Source organism: Athene noctua, chromosome 5 (assembly GCF_965140245.1).
Source record: "Athene noctua chromosome 5, bAthNoc1.hap1.1, whole genome shotgun sequence".
NCBI classification, from domain to species: Eukaryota; Metazoa; Chordata; class Aves; order Strigiformes; family Strigidae; genus Athene; species Athene noctua.
Genome location: NC_134041.1, coordinates 29,002,349 through 29,012,209, shown reverse-complemented (window position 1 = coordinate 29,012,209; position 9,861 = coordinate 29,002,349). Strand labels below are relative to the sequence as shown.

General features: G+C 51.2%; 1 protein-coding gene across 1 annotated transcript; it reads left to right on the top strand.

The window, feature by feature from the left end:
- Positions 1–910: 910 nt before the first annotated feature.
- PRDX6 (peroxiredoxin 6) lies at positions 911–8,411 on the top strand. Its single transcript, XM_074907480.1, has 5 exons — positions 911–1,011; positions 1,230–1,386; positions 6,015–6,161; positions 6,747–6,893; positions 8,280–8,411. The coding sequence occupies exons 1-5, from the start codon at positions 911–913 to the stop codon at positions 8,409–8,411; spliced, it is 684 nt and encodes a 227-aa protein (XP_074763581.1).
- The last annotated feature ends 1,450 nt before the right edge of the window (positions 8,412–9,861 follow it).

The window sequence follows — 9,861 nt, the reverse complement described above, 5'->3', positions numbered from 1 at the left end:
CTCTGCTCCCGTTTGAGCCCGACTTGGAAAGCCGCGTGCCTTCAGGCACTGTTTCCCGCAAAGCCTGTTGCTCCATTTCTGGCACAAGCAGGAGGGTGCTGGCACAGCACCTTTGGGACTTGCTCCCGGCAGCGCTTGGCAGGCTTGAATCGGCGTTTGAGTCCGCTTCTGTCAGTGTTGTGAGCTTGGACAAAGAGGAAAAAAGAACCTTCTTAGTGAGGAAATAATCTGCAGGGCTTCTTAAAACTGGCTGTTCCATCCTGACCACCCACATGGCAGTTTTCTTGGCCAGCTTCTACTCGGTTGTTTGCTGCCTTTTTATTGAAGTAGTATACTTATTGTATAGAGAGACTTGCAGCAGCAGTGGCTGAGTAGCTGCCCCATAGCTTCATGGTGAGCCATGGCAATCACACAGCTCTGGCAGAGCTGCAGGGTGCCCCACTTGATCCCTCTATTTCCAACTCTCCAAGACTTTCCCCATCTCGATGCTGGGCTGCATTGCTGCCTTTATCTGTGTGCTGGTTGCCTTTACCTGTAAAGTGGGATGAGTAGTATTTGCCTTCCCTAAAGACTGCAAAATCCACTGGTGGGAAGCAGTGGGCAAAAGCAAGGTGGCAGTACTGTAACTGCAGCCATAATGTGATGTTAACTCCTGGCCTCCCCCATTAGTTGATTAATTTTTATTTTTCCATTAAGTACATTTGGGAGCTCACAGCAGCTGTTGGGTTAAGGTTTAGTCCTATCCCATTCTTTTAAGTTGCATGATATGCATAGGTGTTTTTCCTCACAGTGGTTAATGAGGTATACAGAATAGTGAATAGCCTTGTAAATCAGTAATGATCTCTTCAGTAACGTGGCTGGCAGGTTAGCAACTGCATCCCCATGCACGTGTGGTCTCGGGAGTGTACACATGGCTCCCCCAGACTTCCTCGTGTGCCATGGTGTCCACCTCCACATCAAGAACTGTGGGCTATTCCAGCATCCCCGTGGGATCCTGAAGGGAGAGGGGGAGTGAGGCGCAGGGAGTTTCTCTCATGAATGGTGCTCATCTTGTGAAGGCTTCTAGCGATCAGGATGGAATTGTTCCCAGGACAGAATTCCCACTTAGCAGAGAGATGAGCTGTTTCTGTGCTAGTCTCCATGCAATGCAATCTGTACAGCTTTTTGTCTGCAGTACAAACCCAGAACAACATCTCACCCTAATGCCATCTCCTGGTCTCTTCTTTCAGATGGGGCATCCTCTTCTCCCACCCGCGGGACTTCACACCTGTCTGTACCACAGAGCTGGGCCGGGCGGCGAAGCTGGTATCTGAGTTCAGCAAGCGCAACGTGAAGATGATTGCCCTCTCCATTGACAGCGTCCAAGACCATCTCTCCTGGAGCAAGGTGTGGGGTGTGGGGAGGCACAAGGGGAGCTTGCACTGCTGCCTGGCTCTGAAGACCAGAGGAAAAGCCCAGACAGAACAGAGTACAGGCTTGGAACTACATATCTCAAATCTCAAAGCATGTAGGATAAGAGGTGCTAAAATTCAGAGCAGGAAGGTCTGTTCCATCTTGATGGAGCATTCCCCAAAGTCCATGGCATTCTATGCATGGACACTTTGAAACAGGAGGAGAACAGTATTACTGCTCTCCTACCAGCACCTGAAAGGGTAAAACGTACGTGAAGGTGGTGCCAAAAGCTCAGAGGAGCGAAATCTTTCCACAGATAGATATCCACCCTCAAAAAGTTCTGTAATAAAACAGGGAAGGGAAGGGAAGGGAAGGGAAGGGAAGGGAAGGGAAGGGAAGGGAAGGGAAGGGAAGGGAAGGGAAGGGAAGGGAAGGGAGCATCAGAAGTGAGCAGGCAGTCTTCAAAGGGTGCAATTCATGCAGAAGTAGGGAAAAGAAAACAGAGGACAAGCAGGGGCATGTTAAACATAAAACCACAAATAGGAGAATGTTAATGTAAAACCATCAGGAGGGAGTATAAAAAAAGATGGGAACAAAGTAGCTTGCTGAAAGAACATAAAAGGAACTAGTAAAAAACTTCAAATGCAGCCTCAGCAACAGTGTGCTGCCAGGGAGTATGACTCGGGCTCATAGGTGGTAGCAGTGTAAAATAAGCATTTGAGATAGATATGGCCAGAGTGTAAAAATCCTTGGGTGAATTCTCTGCCTCTTTCTTTGCTCTTAAATTTGGGAATGTTCTCATACATTTTACAGGGGTGAGGCATGCAGTAAGAGGTAGTAAATGTGGGGCATTTCCACACTCAAACATTGTTTCATGACTAACTGGCTTTAGAAATTACCTAACTTGCTTAAATTGACCTTCGTACCTGAGTGGTGCACGGGCAATGTCCCACCAAGCCTTAGAAGGTCCTGGAAAAAACAGCATACAAATCCCGCACCACTAAATGAGATTTCTCTGCTGGTCAAACTGGCTGAAACCACCAGTTGAATTAGCAGATAACATCCCATAAAAATGTAACAAAGTTTGGGTTGTGCTCCTGGTTGGCTAAAGCCCTTTGAATAAAGTCCTTGAATTTCCAAGAAGCTTTTCAATGGAATCAGCTTTGTGAAGGGCAGGCTCTTCCCTGCAGGGAGATAGGAGGAAGCAGTAAGTTGTGTCAAGGGAGAGAAGCAGTGAGTTCCCTTGAGGGTCTGCAGGGGTGCGTGGGGTTCAGCATACTCAGATGATCTGGAAAAGAGATGAACAATGAGCTGAGTCTGTTGATGCTATAGAATTGTTCAGCACAACCTCAGGTAAAACCAGGAGAAGTTGCAGAACAGCCTCTCATTGCTGACTGATGGGAGGTAGAGTAGCACGTTTGCAAAACCTTCCAGAACAAGCACAGAGAAAAGCAGAGGGCGGCAGTCCAAGCTGTGGTGAGTTTTCTGTCAGGCTGGGAGAGGCCTCAGAGACAATGGTTTGGAAATGTCAGCTCAGCACCTGTCAAAACCGTGAAATTCCTGCAGAGCAAAAGATCAGTTAGTGAGGACAAGTCCATAGCAGACTGGAGTCTTCATGCAGCCTGTGTTTGAATACCCCCTCACAGGCTACAGGGTAACAGGAAAAAGTGCAGAGGGGGAACAATGCTGCCCAGAGATTTGGTCAGGTTTGCTTCAGTGCAGAGTAAATGGGGCTCTTTATCCTGGGAATGGGTGGACATGTCAGGCTGCAACACCGTGAGCAGTGTGGGGAGCATGGAGGAGCAATGAACACAGCATGTGTGCATCGTGGAAAACGTCAGAGAGGACAGGGATGTGATTGATCTGCTCTTGGACTTGCCCAAACATGTGATCCATTTCCTTTGTTCTTGACAAAGCAGAGAAGAACTTCAGATAACATGAAGAGCTAAAGAGCTGAACTCAGAATGCAAGTGTTAGAGCCTGCTGCAAGTCTGAGACCAGGGACAGTGCCCCAAAGGTCCTTCTGCCCAGCCATGGGGAAAAAAAGAGCTTAACAGAGATACCAAGCTTTGGCAGAAGCTGCCTGTCTGGACAAAAGCAGTCTTCATGAAATAATAGATTAAAATCTAGAAACTGCAGTTTCTTTCACTAGATCTTAATTCAGAAAGAAGTCCTAGGAGTGATCAAAAGTTTGGGCAGATCTCTTTGTGCAATATTGCTTTACGTACATAGGTTTTCTCTTTGGATGAAGCTTCTAGCAGTAGTGAGAGGATGAAGGTGTTTTTATCTGGAGCACCGCCTGTGAGGAATAAGTGGGCAAGAGGGAAGGCTGAATTACTGCATGAAACAAGAAGAAAACCTTCTGCTTGCTTTGCTGCCAAATTTCAGTGGGAAGATGGGGCCTGGGAAGGTGGGACCAGAGTATAGCCAATAATTTTCATGTCACTTTGCTCAGCTTTGCTTTCCCAGATAAAGATGTCACTGCTCTGCTTAGCTATCCCTAGCCAAGACCCAGAGCCTTGCTTCAGGACTCAGAACAAGCCCGTAGCTCATCCAGGGATTGATCCCACTCTCCTACCTCTCTCATTTGTGCACTGCTTCTCCAAGGGTTGGCTGAAATGCATGAGATCCTTAAGCAGGGTTGACTGGCGTGTGCTGTTCATGTCTGAGGAGGTTCAGTGCTCTCTGGCCACAGATGCCTTCACTTCGGTGCATCAGGGATGAATAAATCACTCCAGTGATGTCTGCTTTCAGCTTGCACTCTGGAAAGAAAAATAGTTCAGAGGGAAGTGAGTGAGTCTTGGGTGTCTTATTGCAAAATAGGGTGGGGTTTGTGAGGCTGTTTTGCATAGAGATCCCCAGGTTATGAAATTACGTGCATTTTGGAACGAGTTACAGTCCACAGGATTTTATATACTGCTCAGAAGCTCTCTTCTGAGAGTCCTCCAGCCCTCATTCTGAACGTGGGGGAGTGTCACTGTCTGACCTTCATCTACAGCCTCCTGCAGTTCTGTGGGGTGTTCAGAACCTATTGCCCAGGCTGGCTTCTCCAGCTCTGCTTTCCTTCCCTGCTCTGCTTTCACAGAGCAGGTCTGCAGCAGAATAGAACTGATGCCTTCCTTCCAAGGCAGGCCTGACAACAACCCAGCTGAGATAAACAGACCCATGTTGCAGTGCAGTGCTGACTCAGAAAGCCCTGAGGAGAAAAGCGAAGAGAAAAGCTGGAAAGGAAACATCTTGCCACGTATGCACCAGTTGACCTGCTTGCAGCATCCTGAGCAGTTGGGGCAGGGTTACAGCCCATTCTGTCACCACAGTCAGCCTAGGAGGGCTGAGGACTGGTGCAGGGCCTGTCTGCTCCTGCTGCCTCTGGCATACTCTGAGCAGCAGTGGACAGCATTTCCAACTCTGCCTTTCCCAAGTTCTCTCTGGGCAGAACCCAGCCTGTTCCCCCACATTCAAAGCCCAGGGAAGGCAGAGACACTTGTACATATAAATTATCAACTCAGCTGATAACACACCACAGTGGTGTGTAGGAGGCTTGCGTCAGCACTGGAGTCAGTTTTGTCCCATTGCAGCATAAAGAGGATGGGAAGAACGGGCAGCTCTGTTCTGGGGCAGAAACCTTGGATTAGACTTGCTTTAATGCTGGCAGCTGCTCTACTTGTGCTGCCTTGAGCAGACTCCTCCCAGCCCTGCTGCGTCTCAGCGTCACCCATACGGGTGGTACTGCAAACTACAAGGGTAACTTGAATGCTTTGGCCAAGGCCAGATTCAGAGACGCTCAAAATACAGTTTCCCTGGGAAGCAGGTCAAGTTTGGACTAGCACAGGGAGCAACCTCATAAACTGTGGTCACAAGGGAGAGCCTGTACAACTGTGAAAGAGGATGGTTTTCTCTTCTGTCTCAGCTGTGGTTCAAAAAGAACCATGCAGTGTCCCAGCACCTGCACTCAAGACTTTTACTCTGTTTTTAAGAGCCTTTACTTAAGTAAACTAGGAGTGACTTGCTGAATGGAGATGGTCCCTGACACAAGACCTGTGAACTTTTCAACACTTGACCTTACTTTGCTGTGGAGTTAGAGAAACTGTTCCTTAGGAGCACAGACCAGTTCAGGTGTGACACCAACATATCTGTCAGTAGTGCTAAATCTTTTACTGGGAGAGGGTTGGAAGAGGGACACCTCTTCTCTCAGGAAAAGGAAGGTAAAAAAAAAACCCAACCCAAACTTCTCTATTTTTCTGTACCCACTGCCTGGGCAAAGCAGCTGGTCCACGGGCAGTTCCAGAGGTGAGCGACAGGGTGTGAGTATAGACAGCCTAAGGCAGAGTCTGGCCTGGCATGCAGGTTTCTAGTTTGTCACCTGGTTTCTGGAAGCAGAGAAATTTCATGGAAAGCTATGAACCCCTGGCTGTGCTGACCCAGCTTGAAACCATGGGGCCAGGCAGGTCACAAGCTCCTGTAGAGCAGCTGCTGTATGTGCTTCTGCGTGGCTCCTCTGCAGGAGCTTGCCCCACACACGTAAAGCCTGCCTTCGTGGAGGTCTCCCTACCTGGGCTCTGTCTCCCATGGTGGTACCCACAACAGGGAGCATGAGCATGCCAATGGTTTTGTCTCTGCAGGACATCAACGCATACAATGGGGAGCAACCCGAGGAGAAACTCCCCTTCCCCATCATTGCTGATGCGAACCGGGAGCTTGCTGTCAAGCTGGGCATGCTGGACCCAGATGAGCGGGACAAGGACGGCATGCCCCTGACTGCTCGTGTGGTGAGTACCTGGCCCAGGAGCACTGCTGCACAGCAGCCTTCTCAGCAGTAGGCATTGCCTGCCATCCTGCCCTGTGTCCATGGGGGTGGACTTGAAGATGGGGGCATCTTACCTGGATGGATGTGACCATTTTCAGGAACTAGGTTGATTTTCTTGAGCTAGATCCATGGCTTGTGCTGCAAGGAAGAGGCTGGTGCAGCACTGGTATGCAGGCAACAGCTCCATCTTGCTGTTGCCACTAGCTCATCCTGGTTGTGCCTGTCCTAACACAGAGGGGACAAAAGTGCTTGATCTATCTGCTGGACTTCTTCTCTTCCCTCGCATGCTTGCATTAGAAAGGCACAGGTCAAGGGAAGGAAGCATTTCAAATAGCAAAACAAGCTGGCATTGGAAACAGGAGCTCCCAGAGCAAACATGGTGTTCCCTGTGCCCGAGCATCACTTGTTGCTCTAGGAGATCCCCACCATGGCATCTCCACTGTCCCAACGCCTGCAATCAAGCAGGCCATCTCCCAGGAAAGGGAGGAGCAGCAGGGCTGTTGGGCAAACATCTGCCCAACCGCTGACCCTGTCTCCCTCTGCTCAGGTGTTTGTTTTTGGCCCGGATAAGAAGCTGAAACTCTCCATCCTGTACCCAGCCACCACTGGGAGAAACTTTGATGAGATCCTGAGAGTGGTAGACTCCCTGCAGCTGACGGCATACAAGAAGGTCGCTACCCCTGTGGACTGGAAGGTGAGGAGGGGAGCAAAGCTCACAGCTGGCCACTGAAAACGTGCATTGAAACGTCAACCAGCCTCCCTTTGGGGCCCACAGGGTATGGAAAGCTGCCAGGATCCTGAGATATGAGTTAGATCCCAGCCCAGGCTCCAGAGCTGTTGCAGTCTGGAGTCAGCCATAGGAACCTCCCGCCCCTGCCCTTGGTCCCTGGTGCCAGCAAATACTGGGCTTGGCCCTTCTGGCTATCAGTATTTAAGTTTTGGGCCCAGGCAGGTCCTGCCCTTGTTGTCTGTGATAATGAAGGGCATCAACAGGTGTCAGTGTGCCAAAGTCCACTCAAGACCAGCCAAGCAGCAAACATGGGCACCCCTCCCTGGCCCGGCTTGCTGCTCTCCTGCCTTTGAGCCAGGAAGGGCCAGTATGGGCACAGCCCCGCTTTGCCCAGCATGTACACAGCTAAGTCCTTGTGGAAAATTACTAGTTGAAGTTGCTTAGTTGTGGCCATACCTGCTCAGTAGCATTATTTAAAACTCCCCAAAACAGTTTGGGCAGCCAAGATAAAGCAAGAACAAGCAGCACAGTCTGGCTACTTTAGCTAGCCAGTGTTTCCTTCCTTAACCTGGCAGAGCTGCTCAGCTCCTGGACCTGCCCTGCTGCTGGCTTTGATAGCTCTTACTGGGGAAGCCTGCCTGTCTGGAGTCAGAGGACACGCTCCCACTGTTACAGGGTGTCCTGGAGAAGTCCTCCTGCGTTATGAGGCAGGACCAGGCTCCCAGAGCATTGTCCCAGACACCTGCTCTGTCTGGGCAGGAAGGCCCTGCGGGCACAAGCCTTGGAGGTCCAGCAACTCAGGGTATCTGTGCGCTTCACTGTGCCCCTCCTCCTCTCAACATGTTCTGAGTGTACAACGAACTGCACCTTCACCTCCTGGGGCAAAACAGAGTGTGGAGGCAGCCTTGCCTCTGAAGACTTCTGTCCCCTGCAGCATAAGGTCCCAGCAGTGTGGGGCCAGCTCCCCCCCCAGCCCACCTCCCAGGGAAGGACACCTTTCCTGGGGCTTGACACACCACGGGGGAGCCAGCAGCCTCCCCCGCCTGTCCAGGGCCACCTGAGCAAGGGGAATGGATGAGCAAGCTGTGCGCCCTCCTGCATCGTAGAGATGCCCGAATTCCCTTCTCATTACTCCCTGTTCCTGTGGGAGTGCTGGGGGGGAAGAGCTGGGCTGCAGGATCCTGTTGACATCACCCACAGCTCCCGACGTAGCTCCCACCCACTGTGCGCTCCAGGCAGTGCTGCAGGGAACGTGCCCAGGGCACTGGGGTGGTCATGGGGAGGCAGCGTCACTTGCATCCAAGCCTGCCAGCTCCTCTGCTGCTCTCACGGTTCCCATTTGCTCCCCAGCCTGGTGACAGCGTCATGGTTGTGCCCACTTTACCTGACGAGGAAGCCAAGAAGCTCTTTCCCAAAGGAGTCTTCACGAAGGACCTCCCATCGGGCAAGAAGTACCTGCGTTACACCCCGCAGCCCGAGTGAGTGGGTCTGCCCAGCCATCCCTCCGGGCTGCAGGGCATTTGGCGTTGGGAGCCTTCTCGGTGCCCAGCTCCTGCCTCCCTGACACTGCACAGTCAGCAGCCTCGTACCGTCACACTGGTGGAGCATCTCAATACTAAGCCAATCCTCCCCATCCCTTTCATCCCCCACATCCCCTCAAAACTAAAACCCTGGGTGTTTTCTTGCCTTAGACCCTCAAGGAAGCGGTTAGCAGACCAGTCAGGGCTCCAGGGCTCATGCTCCGGAGTCTCTCCTGTTCAGCTCCAGCTGAGCTTTTCCCAGAGGCATGGTGAGAAGCATGGTGTCAGCAGCCAAGCCCCAGAGGGGTGTCCTGGGCTCACATGTCTCCCACCAGGGAGCTTCAGGAGCTCTCAACTGCTGTGTGCCTTTCAGAGCAGCCATCACTAATGCATTAACACCTTTGTCTGGTCCTGTGGATAGGGGAGGAGCTGCCGAGCCAAATCTCTCATTTCTTACTGCTTTCTCATCTCTTGCTGGAAGTTGTTTTCAGGCTTTATGGAAGAGGGAGTAGAGTAAATAAACTGATCTTCAGTACTACCTCTAGTATCTCTTGTCTGCCTCTGCTGCCCTCCACGGCCCCTGTACCATTTTACTTTGTTCCCCTGTGGCTGTGCTCCTGGGTGGGTGGCAGCAGCACAGGTTGCCCTTGTTCTTGCTCTATAAATAAGGCACTTTGGAAAAACAGACAGATAGTCTCAGACACATAGTCTCAGACAAGGCAGCGGGGCCCAGGACAGCTGTGCTGTACCTGCTCTGTGGCAGAACCTCGGTGGTGGGAAGGAGGAGATGTCTGCTCAGGGAACATGCCTTGACCTGGCCTGCTGTTAGCTGCTGGGTGGGGGGTCCTACCCTGCTTTCCAGGGCATGATACAAACTCCCAGCTCTGCTGCACCTACACCTCAGGGATCTGTCAAGACAAGACTGATGTTTTAATAAAACACTAGCAAAGAAGCCTCACCAAATAGCTCATAGGCTGTCTGCCAGCATCTCTTGGTGCCCAGCGCAATCAGCAACACTCAAAATGAGCAGCTGTTAAAGAAATTGGCTGGCTCAGGGCACAAACATACCCCACAGCAAGCCGGGACTAGTAGGGTTGATGCTCATGGTAAGCAGCACACTGGATGCAATGAGCATCCCGCAGACCTTAATCCTGGGGCAGCACCCACACCCACGTGGGATGGGACCTGTCAGTCCTCAGACAACATCTAGAGCTGCTGGGAGTCTCCCAGCACCCATCACTGCCCTCCTCCACCCCAGTGTGCAGGCCAAGACACCCCACTGAGGACATCCTTCCCTAAACAGCTGTGTTTGAGAGACCTCCCTCTTTCATTATCGAAAAAAAATATTTAATTGCCTCCAGGAACTATACAGTGAATATTTCTATTTTTTCCCAAATTACTTCAATGAACCT